Genomic DNA, 20,477 nt, shown 5'->3' on the forward strand with positions numbered 1-20,477 from the left:
TACACTGAAAACCTCCCATCCTCCTCCTCCTCCTCATGAGATGGCTCTCTGGTCCTGGAGTGTGATGAGAGGGGAGGCAGGATGCACCCCGCCCACTGAGGCACATGATGCCATCAAACATGACCACAACCAGGGCCAAAGCATCCACACTGCATCCACGTTTCTGATTTATTCATAACAAGGCTTCAATTATTCAGGCCCATGACCAGGTAGTGGTCCCCAAACTATCCTAAAAGTGTTTACGTTAAGACATTATCCATAATCTCAACAGACCACAAGAATCAATGTTAAAACCACCAAATAGACTAAATGGAAAACAGAAAGTAAGACAACCACTGCAGGAAAATTCACACTGCAATATATAGCAGCATTAAAGAAAGCCAGCCTTCCCATCCAAACACTAAGAAGATTAGTCCAGGGGAAATGTGACAATGTTCAAAAATAGTGTACAGCTTTATCTACTGGCCTGGGTGGGTTTCCAGCTTTGCCTGCTGGAAATGCAATCATGGAGCGAACAGCATGTTCGCACTGCTCTAACTGTGAGGGTGACACTTTCAGAAACACTGTCAGCTCTGCGGTGTCTGCTGAACAGCCATCCTCCTCATGTAGACAGAATGTTATTGGGGCATGAATGCATTGAGGGTGGTGCCGAAACTGAAATACACAGAAGCCTGATGGAATACTGTGTGTACTCCAGACATAAATGAGTGATAAAGAGTAAAGTTGGGCCTCTTCTCCTGGTCTGTTCACAGTGAACTTGCAATAACAAAAATCACTTTATTACTGACTTATCAAGACTAGGAGTCTACAGCCATGCTCGCGGCTCTGTGATGCTAAATTTCAGCATGCTAATATGCTCACAACAACAATGCTAACATGCTAATGTTTAGCAAGTAATGTTTACTGTGTTCACCATCTTAGTTTAGCATGTTAGCAGGCTAACATTTGCTAACTAACTAATTGAACACAAAGTACTGCTAAGGCTGATGGGAATTCATCCATCCAATAGGTGTGTATACATTTCACTCAAAACCACACGTGTCAACTTCAACCTCATGGTGGTGCTAGAAGAAAAGTCAGGGGATGACAAAAGTCTGTAGTATGTTCATCCTCTGGAGACCATGAATGTCTGTACAAAAATGATGCCGATAGTTTTTGAGATATTTCAGTCTGGACCGAAGTGGTGGACCAACCGACTGAAACAACCGACATTGCCATCTCTAGAGCCACGCTGCCAGCATGGTTAAAACTAAACCAAAAAACATTTTGCCGGTTACAGCTTCACAAATGCAAATAATTGGATGCTTTTCTGTGTATTACGATGAATTGAATAGAGTAAATTATTAATATAGAAATTGAAAAAATAATAAATTAATCAATGATGCAACACTACACAATTCATCCATTTGGCACTCAATTTGCAGCAACACACAATGCACAAGTACCCAGCAGCCAATTTTATGGAAGACTATGGTAATGGTCATTGTAGTTTAAATTGATAGTTTGTATCTGTCAATAATTTTTCCTACTGCTGGCTCTGTGGTGCCAACAACTTACTGCTTCAGGCTGCCTATTATACAACTTTTCATATCATATAAGTTTTTAACACCCCAAGAAAAACACACAGAGTTACAAATCCCCTACAGTGGCTACAGAGGACAGGCATTTGCTGAACCTTCTAGAGCATTTTTGTCGAAAACCTAGTTTATACCTGACCCTGATCAAAATGCTGGTACAGCAGTATTACAACATGTAGCAAAGAGATCACCTTCTGTGGAGGAGGGCATGTTGTAATGCAGTCACTTTTGTTACACATCTCAACAAAGTCACAAGCGCACATGAGTGGGAAAGCCAGAGGACAGGGATCTACCGATAGTCAGTGAAAATAAAAGCCTCCCCATATCTCTGCAGCAGAATGGCCCCGCAAGCAGCAGCAATAACAAACCAACCCCAAGCACAGCAAGCCAACACAGCAGTAAAGCAAAGAAGCACTTCAAAAGGAAATGTTGTTTCTGCAGCACTGTGTACACACCTTGGCATTAATATAGGGGTCAAAGGGCCCACAGCGTTTGAACTCTTTATGGTCTACAGAGCTCTGGGAGGGAGGAAGAGAAGATAGGCTGATGGTTTTGGTTCAGACAAGCAATGAACAAATGAATGATGATCACAAATGAGTCAAACTAAATAAAGAGGAGAAAAAAAAATCAGAGTTGAGTTAATGAACAATCAGGTGTCATGAACAGGCAGGGAGAAATGACACAAAATGATGTAGTTGACTTTTTGCTATATCTGAAGGTTTGTTGATAAACATTTCACGGGTCAGATTTGTGGAGCTCATAATGGGTCATTTCTCCCTCATCCCAAACAGAACAGGCCAGAGATGGTGCCAGTCTGGAGGCCGTCTGTGCAGTAAGCAACCAAACAAAATATGAAACATATGAGTTAAAACAATTAAAATGGTTAGGGAAAACAAGCACTTTTCACACTAGCATGGCGTCAAAGCACTTCCAAGTATCACAGTAGAAGTCAGACTCATGATGCGCTGATGTTAATGAAACCTGGTCACAATCCTTTTTGACATTCATTTGGTTCTAATACAGTATAGAGCATGCCATGCTGAAGTAGAATTTGAAATACCCATGTGGCATTTCATTGTAAAAAATGACCTCCTTACCAAGTGGAAAAATAATCCACTTCCTATGGCTGCTGACTAAAGCATTAGAGCTGTAATTATTAAACTACAAGAGGTCGGCAAATGTGCTGAAACAGAAAGTGTTCTGGGATTATTACGTACATTTTCTTTACTTTAAAAGAGGACTCAAAAGTTACTGCTGAGGTTCTCATATATAATATAAACATATAATATACAAACTCTGAACAGATGGAGGAACAAATCAATTTAGTACTGATGTCGTTTCACAACTCAACTCAACAATATTATCAGCAGGGTAAATGTGTTTAAAAACAGAACCATAAGAGGAAGTGACCACCACACGCAAACACAGAAGAGTATATGCAGCGCCAGACCTGCTCGTTGAGTTTGGGGTGCGAAGGTCCTTGGTGAATGAGCAGTTTGACGATATGTTCATCTCCCTTCCATGCAGCCAGATGGAGAGGGTAGCAGCCCTTGTTGTCTGCGATGTTGGTCAAGGCCTCGTTTCGTAGCAGCGCCTCCACCACCTCGCTGCAGATGAAGGTATGGACAGGGCAGGTTAGAATATGCCAAGACTATAGACCACACTAATAAATACACACAGCCTTAGCAAACAGCAAATCAATAGCTTTATCTTCCCAGAGGGACAATTGTCTGTGATGGCAGACCTCATTTAATGCAGAGCATTAACAGAGGCGCTGAAACAGGCTCCAACACAGGCGTTTCTCCCAATTCCCCGAGTTGTTTATCACTGATCTACCTGTGTCCATTAAGGGCGGCGTGGTGGAGAGGGGAGTATCCAGTGCTGTCCACACAATTCACATTGGGGCCTCTCCAGATACTGTCGAGAATAGAAAGGATTGTTAGGCAGAAATACAAGACACACACCAAAACAAACACTGCCTCTGTTAAGTGTCTAACTGTGGGTGTGACAGCAGCTAGTTCACATCACGGCCCAACGCCACATACACACAGCACCACCCTCAGGTGTACATTCAACATACAACATGTGAGAGGGCAGGAATGAAGAAGCACAGGCCAGCAGACGAAACGAACCAGGAAACCAGGGAAGAAAAGAAATGCTAACACTATCGAGCAGCCGCTAAGATGAGCTAATTATGCCTAGTTTACAGTAACTACATGCAACCTCAGCCTGATTATTCTAGGCCAAGTCTTGAAGTATAATAGGCTTTTGTTATGCAGTGTAGGCAACAAAAAAACATTGCATTGGGATGGAGCCAAAGAGCATTGAAGAGGGTAAAGTGTAAGGTAGCCAAGCACTAGCCCAGCACTCTCATTCACTTGAGCTGGACTCAGCTGTCAGCTGAAATGGTTTGTTTCTTTTAATTTGCAAAGAGTGCTGTGGTGAGGAGGGAAGAGAACGATGATGGGGGGGGTAAAGGGATAAAGAGAGATAGAGGGAGTCATTTAAGAAGCTAAAGGATGTCTGGTGAGATGGAGTGCCAGGACTGGGATGTGTGGCTCTCTGAAAAGACCTTAACACAACCTAAATAAATCATGTGACACTGAAATCCCAGCACTAGTGAACCAAATATCTGAGACCAGAGTCATTTGCCAAACAGAAAGGGAATGGGAGCAAAACCACTGGGCCTCACAGAGAATCAATCATGAATGGCAGAGAACATGAAAAAAGTGAAGAGAAATCTTATTTACGTTTTTTCAAAATTTACTTGAAAAAAAGCTTTTGATGTATTATAGAAAACTGTCTCAAAAACCAATGCAGGCTTCTGATTTGACAGTAGGATAGCTTCATAAATTATGACTAGATTTTGATGGAAGCGAGTCATTTCTCTGAATAAAAGCCTTTGGAGAGAACAGCGCAGGGCTATTTGCAAATCTGTTCAGTGTAGAGAGAAAAAAAACAAACATCAGCTCCAGTGAGTTGAACACACTCACAGACACAATATGAATTGATCCATGACAGAATCAGTGTGTAGAAGGTGTGGCAGCAGGACGCTCAGCCTCCTCATATCAGCTTCAGTGCTACTGTTTGACTTTGCTTCACACACACATGGCCCGGTTTTGTCGCAGTAATGGCTGTTTTGCCCCCTTAAAATACATCTCCCATAATAGCTCTCAGAGCAGCCTGCAATTACACAGTCAGAGCCGTCTCATTAAATAAGTGTCTTGGAGGGCTCTATAGCCTGCAGAACAATGGGCCTGGCACAGTTCAGACACACAGAGATGTACCACTCTACTAGTCATAACCTAAACCGTTTATTTCTTACAGCAGACCTTCTGGGTCTCATCTAACCAAGTCAGGCAGCCATGAAGACATGGGACATCAAAAGCAGGGCATGCTAGGAGGAAATACTCGAGTGGGAAAATGTGGTGGGAGGAAATGCTGATACATTTCTGGTAGAGAGGAGGAAAAATGTGTGAGCTATGATTATGTCAGCTCTTAAGGCATCACAAACACACGCACTTCCTCCAGAACCTGTGACAAAATTTGTAGTTAAGAGTACAGCAACACTGTCTTGTAGATGGCCACTGAACACATCAAAAGGGAAAATGGAGACAGAAACAGACCTCTAGTTGCTGTCCTAGATAAAGAGTTATGCAACGGCTTACAGCAAAAAAAAAAACATAAACAAATTAACATAAACATGAACAGAGCAACGGCTACGACTGGAGAATTTCAGGCATAGGGCAGCAACGACTACCAGAGTAATTCAAGAAGGCATGCCACGGGTTTGGGAACATAAGTAACATGACTTTGTGAATCCATTGTATTGGTTGTCATGTCATGCATGTGAACATTAGGGCATTTACTCTGTGCTTTTAACATAGCAATATAAATGCTAGCCTATCTTGTGTTCACACTTTAACAACAACTCTTGGAAAACAATATGTTTTCAACTTGCTTAGTTTCAAATATTTGTGCGAGATAAAACTCCATTAAGTCACATGTATCATGAGACATATTGCAAGATTCCCCTTTCACATTCAAAGTCATCAATTCTAAAGGAAATCTAGAATAAAGGCTACATTTTATGATGCCTTTGCACATTGGTCATTCTCAGCAGTCATGACTCTGATGCGTCATTGCCTGAAGTTCCAAAAATGACGCTCAGAAACACAAACATTGTGTCACGCCAGCCACACAACCACACACAGGGGTGTAATGCATCCCAAGCCACAATATGGTGTCACTTTCTGGTTTTAATATTACAGCTCTATTCAGGGTGTTTATAAATGCTATCAAAATCATCTGCATGCAGAGGAAACGATGTCTGCTCATTAAATTTTTTCACTGTCATAGTGTTTAAATTTGCTATAAGTGGAGCTGCCTGCAGCAGCAGCTTTAAGTGCAGTCCAAGTGTTACGTCCTCTGAGCATTTTGGCAGCATGGCACTCGAGGGCATGAGTCAGAGTGGTGCTCGACAATCCACTTCATCCTCTTACTACGGCTCACAACCAACCTAACTGAGGGACGGGGCTTAGGCCCATAGCAGGGCGATGGGCAAAACAGAGTTGATTTGGTTTGGGAGGGGGCACATTCATGCAAACCTACTGAGGAATTCCTCTTTGAAAGGCTGAGCTAATCCTTAATTTCCCTGAGGGAATATCAACAGGATGAAGCTGGAATTTGAAAAAGATTCTGGGGGGCTGTAATTCTGTGTTGCACAAAGCCTGGCCAGTACGAGAGGAGGAAGGATAATAACATTTCCCCTCTTTTATGTATTCTCTGCATTAGTCTGCTGATGTTAGTCACACATACTGAAGGCATTTTAAAAAGATTTCCAAAATATGTGGGATTAAACATAAATCACCACTGTGTTTTATTCTGAGGTCCAAATGTCATGGAGCTCAGTGATAAAATGGACAGACAGAAGACACTGGAGTTTGGTTTTTAGCCTTGATTCTCATACCAAGTGACAAAACTATCAACTCAATTTGGTTAATCATTGTGTTTGAATGCATCTGTTAGCTCGATTAAATCAAATTTGTATTGATTATTTGATCCACACTCACTAATCTCTGTCAGACAGGTAGAAAAAAGGCAGGGATGCATCATATATGATAAGTATTAAAAAAATGCTAGTCTATTATTTTGCAAGATATTATGATCAGGACGAACCAGAATTACTATTTTCATTGCCTTGCAGACTAACTATTTTAGTGCATGATTGGCATCATACATCAACAAGTCACTAAGCTAATTTAACAACAGCAGGTATTCAGAGCAAATGTTTCTATTTCGCCGGCACCCGACAATATTTCCAGTGGAACCGAAAGTCATGATACATGATTGCATGTTTATTTATGGAGCCCTGGGGGATAGGAAAGGCAAAATTCAGTCAGAGGTTTAAGCAAATAAGAACCCAGGTGAGTGTGAACCCGGTGTCAAATAAACAGATTTGTCCGGCAGCCTATTAGCGCTGTGATCACACTGCCAGGGATTAGCAAAACCCAGGGCACTGAGCCCAGCAGTGACTGGCGCATGTCAGCCACCGTCAGGGCAATTGGGCTTAATTATGCGTAATGCTGGCGGGTGGTGAAACCAGATGCCCCGCAGCCAAACTGCCAACCTGAGCATCTTCTTCTCTGCAGAGAGAGACTGAAGCACTGGCCAGAGTCCTCCAGGCATGCTGAGGAATACCATCACCGACTTAATGGCCTAAGACCTCTGCCAAGATAGCATGCTGGGACCAAACACCTACAACTGTATTAAAGTCTGTATTAAAATCATGAAGGTTGTTGCAGACAAGATTAAACAATAGTGCATATACTGTTCTGAAGCAGTAGTACAAGTTAGGTAGCACAGGGAAACAAATTAGGCAACAAACCTCAAATCTATGACACAGCTATGACAAGGCTTAAACACGTCTATGACTAATACAACTACTTCACAAGAGACTTTCTTCATCACATGGTTGATGATTACGGTTGGGCCTTGATTTTCTAGAACACTTACATAAAATAAGAGGCTGCATTTAGGCACAACAGTGTTTTGAGCTAAATGCTACCAACAGCATGCTAACATGCTCACAATGGCAATGCCACCACACATATGTTTAGCAGGTATAACGTTTATAATGTTCACCATCTTACTTAGCATGCTAACATTTGCTAATTAGCACTAAACATAAAGTACAGCTGAGGCCGATGGGAATGGCATTAGCTTTGCAGATATTTGTTCCTAAACCAAAGTATTAGACAAGGTGACATTTTGAAATGAGTTAGGGGATCACAAAAGTTAAAAGTTATGACAATTCATTCTGAGTGGGATGGGAATGTCTGTACCAAATTCCATGGCAATCCATCCATTAGTTGCTGCGATATTTCAGTCTGGACCAAAGTGGTGGACCATGCTGCTAGTGTGGCTAAAAAAAAACCTTAAAAGAAGTTCATCTTCAAACTTCTGAATGTTTGAGGAAGGCAGTCCTCAAAATGTATCAAATAATAAAATTGCCGGCCTTAACCACCATATTTTATCTTTAAATGAATTATTTCATATTTTTAAGTATTATTTAAGTGTGTGACAATAAACATTTCAACTTGGCTACGGAAATATTAAGCTTGTTTTAGTGCTGCAAACAGCTCCAGAAAAAGGAACAGGAAGTATTGAAATGAAGACGGTAGCTCATTTGCCAATTCACTTGTAGTGCATAGCCTTAACAAAGCCTGATTAAGTCTTCATGGCTCATAAACACACCATAGTGAGCATTTCACAGAGCAACTGTGTTGCAGCAGAAGGTGTGAATAAACTGCGTAGGCCCACAGGCTATGATCAGTGCGCTCCAATGAGCTCCAGCAGAATCGAAATGATGGGCATGAAAAACACTGGTGGCTGGCTGAAAAGGTGGGATGAATATAGAAGGAAAGAATAGACGGGGCAAGAAAACTAGGAAAACACTTTCAATCACAGCCTGTCTTCCAACAAGCTGGCATTTCCCACACTGACTCCACAACAGATGCCACTGCACAACTACACAAATCTCACTGTTTCACACCGGCATCCACTGAGCATTTTGCTCGAAAGAGCAAGCTGATGTTCGTTTTCAACTAAAATCTTGCCGGATGGATGGGCAGTTATTTCCAGTTATGCTGACATCCCACTTCTTGAAATAGCATGCAACTTCTGTCTGATCTAGTTTGCACAGTTGAAGATGTTGGCACATACTGCCCAGTTTGCTCACAAAATTCATCAGCAAAGTCATTCTTTAACTTTGGCACAGCAGTTTTTAAGGTTGTGAAATTTTTGTGTATCACACCTTATTCATGATATGCTCCATGTGTCAGAAAGTAGGTGTGTTTGTTTCACATTTGCAGTCTGTTGCCAATGTGCTTAGTCATGTTGAGGCTAATCCAGTCAGAATACTTTGCTACGTTTCTTTCCTACGGTTTGTACAAATATCAAAGCAAAAGGGAATTACACATTTTAAAAAGATCCAGGCTAATTTGTTTCCTGTGTGAACATATTGAGGGCAGTGCCATTACTCTGGCTCCAAGTACAACATGTTTGAAGTGTGAAGGTGGAGTGGAGGTTGGCGTGGGCCCAGCAGGTGGGCAAGAAGACTGCTGAGAGCAGCAGAGTGGGAGAGAAAGGAAGACGCCAGCCAGCAGGCCAGACAGACGAAAATGTCTGGGTCGGGGGCTGCTAACAGCCAGCTAACACACATGTAGGCCTGCACAGGTCGAGAGGTGGGGCCTGACGTCTCTTGTCGCTGTGGTACCTCTTCCTACACCTCCGACACCACACACAGAGACAACCCCAGCAGCCTTATCTTTTCCATTTGTCCATTTGTTATCATAAGGTTTTCAGTGAGTGGGGTGAAACAGAGTTCACATAAACAAGCACATTAACAAGGACTCAGTAAATGTGGCTGTGAGTTGCTGACCTGCTCATACTTAAGCAGCTTTCGGTTTCTTGTAAAACAGGAAGGACAGAGATAAGGAAACTATATCAGTTTCTTTCTTGCATGTGATATAAAATGTTAAAATGTAATTTTGCTTAATCATTTATCATTGCTTGGCATTCATACAAATTATTTTCTTCATAGTTTCCTCCACAACCTAATCAAGAAACCCCTGACCCACCCACCTACCACCATTATTTTATAGTAAAGATGGCCACATACTGCATGGAAATTTCATTTGAAATTGTATTTGTCAGGCCCCCCCACCTCCACAGACACACATACACACACACACACACACACACACACACATATGTGGAATTCATCACCGCCACTAAGTGCCTTCCTGCCTGCTTTCTCAGACTACACAAACATGGGCTGTAAACATAACGCGCAGAGCAGAGCATCCCAAACTCAGATGCTCCTGGAATGCTAACATGGTGGTGTTGGATTTCCCAGCTACCACTGCTCCCTCCTGGGTTGAACCAGCTACAGTTTCCTTCAGTTCAGAGGTCAACAATTGATGAAATGTGACTGCCAGATTTGATGTTTGCCCAGCTTTTAGCTACCTAGGAATGATCTGCGGCTCTTGCCAGTACTGTAAAAGTGATAGAAACTGCCTCGTTAGCACTGTCTGCCTGCACAAACAGCAAGCAGTGAGACAGTTTCCATGAACTTTGATAGCCACCATGAAACCCAGCTAAGGACTGAGGGTGTCAGATTCCTGCTGTGAGCCTGTCATCTGCAGACACACCATCCAAAGTCCTACAGTGCACCTTCACACTCAGTGAATTCTACATGCACAAAGATCCTAATAACAGAGACGCTCCAGGGAAATTTTCAATTTTTCAAAAAAGGACAGTATGTGCTAGTTCTTATGCAGCAGATACTTTCTCGGCTGACACCAGTCTGACAGCATGGGTCTGCTTGGGATGAGCCAGAAATTGTGGATGTAATGGGATGGAATGATCTGGAGTTGTGCCCAAGCCTCTTAAAATGCTAACCAAGTCATCACACTGATAGAAATGCTCTCCTCACTAGCATTTAGAGAGAGGAATAACATGTTATAGAGAAAATATATTTCAAGAGGCCTTTGTGAATATCTTAAGCGGATTTTTATTACCAACTATTGCGCAAAAGCCTCACTTGTATTAGCCTAGAGGAAACATTAGACTAAATGAGTAGGATACCCTAAATAGGTGGTCCAATTCTATCCAAATGACAGCTCAATTTTCTTTGTAAAACTAAAAAGCACAGAAAAGGCCCAGAATGGTCTTTAGGGACTGATATGAATATGAAAAGCCATCATTCTACGCTTTGTCAGTGGGACAAAGGACATGGCTGTGAAGCTGAGAGACGAGCCCTCATCTGGCTAAGCTCTCAGAGCGTCCGTCCAGAACTCCATGCATTCCTCTGTTAATTTCCCCTCAGTGGGCAGGCACTTTCCCTGCCAGGGACTTGTCTTACCTCCGGTCTGACCACAGCAGCTGCCTGTGTTTGGACAACCCAGGCCAGGAAGTACTAGTGAAGAGCTCTTCCTGTAGACCTCTGGGATCAAAACGGGTCATGGAGGTCTAGCAAAAACTATGGTATGGAGGAAAGCAAAACAAATGCTAAATGCCTAAAATATGCCCTAAAATAGACACCAATATGGGCTTAATACTCCGATAAACAGTACCAACTCATCAAGCTTACTTCTGCATCCACCAAACCACTGCACAAAGGCACTATGAAGGTTACACCGTGACCTTCCTACTCAACAAAGCCCTGCCCAGCTCATTCTGGTGCTAATGGAGCACCACGGAACAAATGTTTGGGGCAGCGACGGCAGTGTTAAACATGCCGGGGTCAGGGTCTATCCCATGGCAACCGCTGGGATGCAGCCTCCTGGGAAAGCAGACATTCCGCAGAGGAGAGCTGTTCAACTGCCTGGTTACAAAAACATCACAAGTCTTGACATGCTCCCCATTCCAGAGCAAGAACGCCAAAAATCTAGTGGGAACACACACACACACACACACACACACACAACACACCTTCAAAGAACAGTAATGAAGCTGATTAGGTTAGATCATAGCCTGTGGTTTAATGGATACAATAAACAGGTAGTTGTTGACTATCTCTGTGTATAAGGCTTAATATCTTGCTACAACAGCAGGAGACATAACACGTCTAATGAAATGGCTGTTTCGGCTACAGATCAACTAAAATTACCAAGATGCTTTATTACACAAATGGAAGTTAATGTGCTTGTAATAAAGTAGAGTGCAGCTGGAGTGTAAAAACACACATCCCCTTCTACATGTTGAGATTACAGACAACACAGGCTTAAATGTGCTGAAGACAGATCCTACAGATCAAATCTCCTCTGACAGGATTACAGGCCTGCACTTTCTGACAATGAGTGATGAATAAGTTACAAAGCAATTCTGGTAAAGGAAAAAAAAAAAGACACACACACACACCAACCCACCACCTGTACCACCACAGCAGTAATTTACTGTGATGTCCTTAAACGTATTGACATTTTGATTATGCAAACTAAATCAAATGTCACACACAATAGCAACAATCCCACAGGCTGCCGTGTGGTTACTAATCTTACAACTTGTTATATTCTAAAGAGCCTGTCCTATAAGCTCAGGTGTTCACGGGCAACAGGCTACACGCCACTAGTGAACTCATTTCCTGCAAAGTCTAGCCAATAATTTCCTTGTTGCCAAACATTGATTGCTCAAGTCAGAACAGATGACACAATGGGCTCTTCAGTCCGCCCACTGATCTGTGAGGGAGAGACTGAGCCAGCCTTGACTGCATGACATCTCGGAATTGGATTTCCGATTAGACGGGTTTAATGTAATTACCTTGAGTACATTGTGCAGTCTGCACTAAGTAACACAGCGATGCATCACCCCGAGCTTCGCCGTAACACTTGTCCCTCAAATGAAGGTGGCTGACACTGGGTTCCCAGAGGAGCAATGTTATATTTTGATTAACTGATGTTCACCTGCATGTACTCAGCATTAAAATAAGGGGCTCAGAGAAGCCACTTGTAGGCTTCTGACATGCAGCACTTTGCTTGGCCAAAAGTTTTATCTTAACAAGTCTGCAAGCTATATTTCGCTTTGATCTATAGGCAGACATATAGAAGCCTATGTAGCCTTAAGGAGTAGGTTCTTCTAAACAACAAATTTCTTCTTTTCTTTCTTGGCTGGTCCTAATATTGCATACAGCACGATGGCTGTCTCAGCTATGGATTCATTATGGAACTGCATCATATGGTTTCAGAGCAATATGTTTCAGCCCTGGGAAATTCAACAATCCTGTTGTGGTAAGCTTATAATTCAGATAACATCTGCAGGACAAAATGAAACTCGGAACTTATCAGATCTATTATATATTCCATCCTATTATTCAATATTACCCAGCAGCCCTCACCTGCACAAAGTTAAAGGGATGGTACATTAGAAAAAGGCCCAGCCAAGTTGCCTCTTAATAACCCTGAGGAACTTGATGCAATCTTGTGTTATCAAAAACAGTCACTATGTAGTAGTGGACTCAAGCTCATTACCAAAGCCTTAACCTATCTTCCACTTTAGTCTTGTTCTGTAGACCAGCACTCCCAGTCAGTTTTAGGCTATTCAATCTGTGCATGTGCCAACTACTACTCCTACAGCATGTGCACAGGTGGCATGTGAGCATGGATGACAGGCACTGTATATTGGCTACAGTTTGCTTTCTTATCTATAAATCAGATCTCACAACTAATAAAGGAGGAGTGGGCAAGGGAAAAAAATTGGTAACGACCAAAAACCTCGAGAGAGCAGCTAAATCTTTCTAAGCTTGCATGGTAGGTATTTTATGGATGTGAAAAACCACATCAAATGTTTACCTCACCAAAGACTTCCCCCTGAGACCACTGATACCAATGAAATCTGCCAAGCGTACACCTACGCAGGTGGCACTATGTGAAAAAGGGGGTTTCAAATCCAGGGCTGTTAAAATAAAAGGATTTCCAAACAGTAAAATAATGCTGCTTTAAAATGATAGTCTGGTTCTGACAACTGGCTTTCTACTCCGCCTTCACCAGCGAGTGTTCACGTCTAGACTGTAAGTAAGCTATTAATAATACATGTGTATTAGTTTTTTAAAAGGCCGTGGGCTGTTTTGTTGCAGATTTCTGTAGTTTAGGTGCATAATTACCTGCCAGAGCGTTTATGCACATTACAGTACAGTTGGCAGGGACACAGAGCTAGGAGCTAACAAAGAAGCATGCCACTGCATCTGCGCTGCACTGGTTTAGGTTCAGGTTGTGTTTGTTTGGCAATGCAGAAAAAAAGCATTACTCTGTGTAACTAGCCAATAATATTTAAAATACTGAACTATAACCTACAACAATGGTCAGACACTATTTGACAAGGGGCAACATTACAGGCTGTCTCCCATTCCCAGTTATATCCGCCTCTGCTTCCCTTTTTCCAGAGCCTACCTGAGCAGACTGGAGAGCGGATGAGAGGAGGCGCCGTGCCCGCCGCTGGTGCCGCTTCCACCGGTCCCAGACAATCCGCTGCCGGTGCCAGCGGACTGCCGCTTCCCGGATAAAAGCTTCTCCACTGCGGCCAGGTTTCCCGTCCGCGCCGCTTCAAGAAGTTCCTGCTCCTTCCCCATCGCGGATCCCAGAAAAAAATCGGAGGAGGCGCGGGGAAGAGAAGAAAAGGGGGGGCTTGGTTGCGGGAGTGAAATTCCTCTGCGATCCCCTTTTTTCCCCTCCCAACCTCAAGTTATTCCTCAGTACTGGTCGTGTGGCGAGGAATCAAAAGCTCCCTCCGCCGCTGGATCCGTCCGTCCCGATCCACGGTGCCGCTGGCGCTCAAGGGGGAAAAGTTTCGTTCAGCAGCACGGTACCACCATCGAGCAAACTTCCTCTGACCAGTCCCCTGAGCCTCGTCCGTCACTTCCTCGAAACTGCCCTTTCTTTCTGCATCTCCAATCCGAAACAATTCACACACACACTACACAACCCCTACCGCCCCCGCCCTAGCTGCTTGGTAGAGGAGGTGGATGGGTTAAAGCAAGATGGCGCCTAGAATATATTCTGTTTAAGAGGTGGGCAGAGAGGCCGATTACGCCTATCCAGTGCTTGAACTGTCTGTTCTACTGTCACATCTAGAGTCCATAGCACATTTCCAAATCGATCCCCTTAACTATTTACTATTAGAAGTCCCTCATCCACATCGTTAGTTATCGACATAAATCAGAGACGTGAATTTTCTCGAAAAAAAAAAAAAAATACATTTAACAACTGTGAACTAGCTGAGACTAGCAACAATAACTAAGAAGCATTATTGGAATTTGTCTCAAATTCCCTCATGGGTGTGAACAGGAACATGTCATAACATCTTATCAGGTGACAGAATAGATAGTAACAGTAAACAGTAGGGTAGATTGTCTAAACTGTAATTTAACCGGCTGTTTTAACGCCGTTTGGAACATGTGTCTTAAGAGAGTTAAATCGGACTACTGTATTTAAAGTTATTTTTATAGCAATTATAGCAACAAAAAAATTTATAAACGTCCTGTTTAATGCTAGCATGTTCGATACTTGGAGTATTGCTCTGTGTTTGTTTCTTGCTAGCAGTGTCCATAAAGTTCGTTCAAAACGGGAAACGGAAATACGACTACTTTGCTATCAATACGCCAAGAAACATAGCATCTTGCTATGCTATCATTGCTCTTAGACTAAGAGGTCTCTTAAATTGTATTCCTTGTAAGTGCGGTAATCTTAGCATCATGTGTTAGCTGCCTTGCTAAAGTTACCTAGCGTCAATTACTAAGCTAACGTTAGCTTACCTCCACCGTTAACTTGGCTATTGCTGCTGTTTTGTTGACGCCTAGTTGCAGAGAAGGTAGGTGCAAGCTGTATTTGCATTTAATCTATTTTTTTCATCCAAGTGTGTTCATTAACAAAAACCCTACCTGGATGCTTCTCAACTAAAGTACATCTCAGCGACTATAGATGGTAAAAAGCGGTAACGCTTGCTCCAGACTTGAGCCGGTGGTATATTCAAAACTATCACCAACTAATCAACTACCTTGTTGATATTGCAGAATCTGAAGCTGTCAGCCAGTGTTGGAGGGACTGCGTGATTATGGCCGACCCTGCACGGATCAAAGCTGAGGGTATACCTGAGAGAGCAGCTTCTGCCAACGAGGAGCATCCTAAATCAGAGGAAACTGAAGATGTACCAACGACAGCAAAACACGCAGACGAAAACAAAGAGTCATCCTCGCAAGATGAGCCCAAACAGGAGGTTAAATCTGTGAGTTCTGGAGCTTCATTTCTCTAACACCAGCGGAGGAAGAGGGGCTCAAATTAAAGACCAATCGACCATAACAAAGTTTTCCTCATGACTACAAAATCACACACACCCACCAACTAGGGTATCCTTTGACATTTTGAGATGTATTTAATTAAAAACATGGTCTATATTTTGAGAGAGATCAGCAAAAATGATCTGCAAAACCCAATTTTCCATTAAACAAAAAAGTCAGACATCTTACATGTTACGTAAACACAAGCAGCCTTCAAGAACTGCCAAAATAATTGAAAAAAACCAACAAAAACAAAACTAGTAACTATCCGATCAAATAATAAGATAACACGATTACGATTCTGAAATTGAATTTGTTTGGAATAAAGTCAATATTTGAAGAAAAAAAACATCAACAAAAGTTATGAGCCCAATTGCTCAGATATTCCAACCAGCAGCCAACTCAGAGAGGGCATGTATTAATATCAAACAGAGGTGCAAGCAAATCCTGACTTTTGAGATGCCGAAACCAGCAGATATTTACTTATTTTACTCCATAAATTACATTCGATTATCAAACTTGGAATCAGTTGTGTGTGTGGATACAATATTTGATCAATTAACTATTTAGTTCAGCACTGAAAGCACTTTGTGTGCATTAAAATTAATAATTCATTATAGTGCAGCAAAGTAAAATTAAGGCCTTTAATTCACTGTATGTATACAGAGTAGGTCAGAGACAAACAAGTCATAATGATGATAGTTAAAGTTAAATCTCAATGAAACAACAGATAACAACAAAACCTGAAATACTCATATCTGATCAACAGCTATTAGTATTTAAGTGAACACTATCTTGGCAATATTAATGTGCATCTCATTGTTTTTAGTGGCTCTGAACAATTTTCTCTTCCACTGTGAAGGAAATGGCAGCTGGGGAAGACGAGGAAGAAGGAACTTCTGGCCAACCTTCCAAAAGACTGAAGGTGGAACCAGAGAAGAAAAAGGAGAAGCGCCACAAGGTTGACGAGGATGAAATACAAAAGATGCAGTAAGACTCAGATTTCGAACAGAAGATCATTCTTAATCCAGTGTCTCATCCCAGTAAACATCACAATCATTCCCCGATTCCTCTCGTGTCCTCTTACAGGGTTTTGGTGTCATCCTTTTCTGAGGAGCAGCTAAATCGCTATGAGATGTACAGACGTTCTGCTTTCCCTAAGGCTGCCATTAAGAGGGTAAGCATTTATAAACATAGACAGCGTTTTTAAATCTCTGAAACTGTTCTATTGGTTTGACGTCTTTTTTTAATTATTATTTTGTAGCTGATCCAGTCCATAACAGGGTCATCAGTGTCCCAGAATGTGGTGATTGCCATGTCTGGTATTTCCAAGGTTTTTGCTGGGGAAATTGTTGAGGAAGGTGAGTGGCATACTTACAAAAAAACGTTCAGATCAAATTAACTGAAACATATGAGTAAATACCTTTTGTACTTCTCCTTGCAGTTTAAATTTTACTGTCATGTCGTTAAATAGTCTGTCTTTGTCCTTGCAGCATTGGACGTTTGTGAGAAGTGGGGAGATACGCCACCGCTTCAGCCCAAGCATATGAGGGAGGCAGTGAGGAGGTTGAAGAGCCGAGATCAGATTCCCAACTCCAAGTACAAGCAAATCCTCTTTCACTGAGGAACCTGTGCTTTAGACTGTATGGGGATCATGGACAGATGCCTGCGATTAAAAAGTGGTGCTTGTGGAAAACTTGTTATGAAGCCTCTGTGGCCATACTGCAGCCAACTAGACACTGATTGTTCTCTGCTAAATAACCAGAGGCAAAATCAGACCTGCCATTCACCTCTTCATTGTCGAGGTAAATGCTTGACACAACATACAGTTCAAATGGTGTGAAATTATATTCATTATGGTTGTAAATACAGTATGTCTTATACTTATGAGAAATGTTTTGCTCTTGTGCCTCAATTATTTCAAAGAACCAGTCAACTTTGGAGAAAAGTGGGGAAAAGCCTTTTAACTTTAAATGATTTGAATTACAGAAATGTGCTTTTATAGCCAAACAAGCACACATTTTCTTTTTCAAATGATAAAATCCCTAATGCGAGCAGTTGACTGTACACACATTACTCACTCCATCTCATGGTTTATTGTTTTTATAAGGTTGACTTGGGAATAGGTTGGCGAGGGTATAATGATATGGAACCTTTTTAAGGAAAATTGACTTATCATTCAGCTCATCTGAATTGATAAAATTTTTCTCACTACTGAAAATAAAGAATTATGTTTCAAGTTTTATTTGGAAATATGTAGACTTTTTATTGAGTTTAAAGTCGAACAAGCTATAGATCACACTACTAAAATAAGAGTGAGACTTGAACGTATATTTTCTGACAACAAAAACATGGATGCAATAGATACTTTGTTACACGAAAACATGCATTGTCTATTAAAACTTAAAGGCACAACTGAAATGTGTTCAGCAATTAATCATTTATTCTTTCACTTCACAAAATATTTTCCACATACTAGCTGTGGTTCACAGAACCAATTTGATATTAGTCTCAATGAAGTGATAAAGACATTACAAAAATTCAATGTAACAGCACAACTGACAAAAATACTGTCCACAAGGTCTCCAACATTTGCATCACTCAGGAAGATTTCACGACTCCTCTGCAGTCCCTTGAAGTGATTTACATTAAAACAAGTGCAATTTCCAGTGAATTTATCACACAAGTGCAAGTAATTCACAAGGCATAAACCATACATCACTTCAGTACGTGCATCTGCTTTCCAGAAGCAAACACTTTGCCAGGTCAGTCGTATGAAAAGAGAGAACACTCCGTTCATCATCTCCTCCTCTTTGCATGTTTGTGAGCAGATGGAACTCAGAGCACCAGTTTGTGAGCAGAACAGAGATGCTACTTAACACTGAGGCCTGACTGAGGAGAGGGAAACTGGATAAACTTTACAGCTACATGTTGCATCCAGCATGGGACGGTCAATTTCGTACCACTGTATCTTTGTCTACTAAGACCATGCAAAAACATAAACATCGAAAGCTGATAAGATCACAACTATAAGTGAAACTGAGATTAGAGGATAATATCTCTGCTTTATTACACCGATGTTACTGTTCTTTGTCATGTTTTTGGTTAAACCAAAGCTCTGTCTATTGCTTAAATATTTTACATTCCTCTTTAAGGATGCAAACCAAGTCATTCGTAGCTTGCAAGGCAACCAAAGTTAAAAAAGAAAGGGAGAGAAAAGATGTTTTGAATGGGAAGTGCTCTAGCAAGTCACAGCCGCCAGGGGTCTCCCAAGCACCCAATGGGAAAAATGATGAATGGATGTGAAAGGTAGTTGTAAAGGCTTTGCAACCATTACCATACATAACCATACCTCCAAACACTAAACCACTGATTTCACAATAGAACATTTGTACATGAAATGTAGCTGACAGCATGAAAGCATTCATAAAATGAATGTTCTACCGTTAAACAGTCTTTTTGATGAACAAATCCATCATTGTTTGAATCCATGCATGTAACAGGTGACAGAAATTTAAACTGGCAGCTGGTCTGCAGCAGATCAGGATTATACTGAAAAATATTCGTTTTTGAAGTGAATTTGTGCATAAATTGTTAGTACTGTAGCTTTTTAAAATGTAATTTCCTTTGATTGATATGGCTTCAATGCACTGAATAACAAAAAAACATGCTTTGACAAATGTAAATAAATATACACAAGTAAAACAACATCCAGAGTGAACTTTAAGTTAATGACATGATACATATGCACAGGGGTAATAACACTAGCAGTCTGAGTTGTTTCCTGGCAAGCTACAAAACTAGTTTTAAGTAGATCAAGTATTATGACTCTAGTAGCTGGTATAATCCCAGACCTCCTTAGACCAGAGATCTGAAGCTACTATGCAATCTGCTATCCAAAACCGAAGGGAGAGATCGAAAGGCGTGTCGTCTGGAGTGGACATTCAGCCACAGAGCACATTGTTTCTCAGTACAAAAGCAGCATGATCAACATTTCGCAACACAAAAGAAAAATAACACTGGGGAATGATTCAACCCGCTTTCTGAGCATGGTGAGAACTTGATAAGAGTGTGTAACCATTCCACCCCGGTGACAGAGCAACCAAGGTGGATATTGAGATGCATCCGTCTCTCCATGAAAGCATTGTAGTTCTGCTTTCTTTCAAAAAAGAAAAGTGCTTTGTTTTTTCTACCTTTCACCACACATTTTTAACAAGTAACAGCTGATAATATTTTTATAACACTTAAATGAAAAGGAACACACACCTAACAGAAGTAGTCTACATTACTAAGTCTATGTAGCGTTATGAGTCTATCTGGAAATGTGCTATGTGTAAACTAGCACTGTTCACAAAGCATGCCCGACAGTAAGTCGTGTTTCGTAGAAGGAGCGACTGATGGGCTAGCAGCTGTCTGGCAGTGTCAGTGCATGTGGAGATGAGGTTTTGGCATGTGCTCGACTTAACATTTCCGTAACACAAACAATTAACTGGAGAGAATTAAAGCTTGATGATATTTACCCTTGCATGCTGTGTGACAAACACTAAAACCACACAATGAGTTTACTG

General features: G+C 41.6%; 2 protein-coding genes across 2 annotated transcripts in view; one reads left to right on the forward strand and one right to left on the reverse strand.

The window, feature by feature from the left end:
* LOC139288615 (ankyrin repeat and SAM domain-containing protein 1A-like) overlaps positions 1-14,274 on the reverse strand; it is a 59,837-nt gene extending 45,563 nt beyond the window's left edge. The window contains exons 1-4 of the mRNA XM_070909944.1: positions 14,027-14,274; positions 3,414-3,494; positions 3,028-3,184; positions 2,033-2,095 (exon numbers count right to left, since the gene is read on the reverse strand). Coding sequence (XP_070766045.1) covers positions 2,033-2,095; positions 3,028-3,184; positions 3,414-3,494; positions 14,027-14,205 — 480 coding nt within the window. The 5' untranslated portion in view covers positions 14,206-14,274. The remainder of the gene's footprint in view (positions 1-2,032; positions 2,096-3,027; positions 3,185-3,413; positions 3,495-14,026) is intronic.
* A 970-nt stretch (positions 14,275-15,244) lies between these two features.
* taf11 (TAF11 RNA polymerase II, TATA box binding protein (TBP)-associated factor) lies at positions 15,245-18,324 on the forward strand. The gene is made up of 6 exons (XM_070910466.1): positions 15,245-15,443; positions 15,646-15,857; positions 16,772-16,899; positions 16,999-17,086; positions 17,174-17,270; positions 17,403-18,324. The coding sequence occupies exons 2-6, from the start codon at positions 15,687-15,689 to the stop codon at positions 17,531-17,533; spliced, it is 615 nt and encodes a 204-aa protein (XP_070766567.1). The 5' UTR covers positions 15,245-15,443; positions 15,646-15,686; the 3' UTR covers positions 17,534-18,324.
* Positions 18,325-20,477: the final 2,153 nt, after the last annotated feature.

This window comes from Enoplosus armatus, chromosome 8 (genome assembly GCF_043641665.1).
Source record: "Enoplosus armatus isolate fEnoArm2 chromosome 8, fEnoArm2.hap1, whole genome shotgun sequence".
NCBI lineage: Eukaryota > Metazoa > Chordata > Actinopteri > Centrarchiformes > Enoplosidae > Enoplosus > Enoplosus armatus.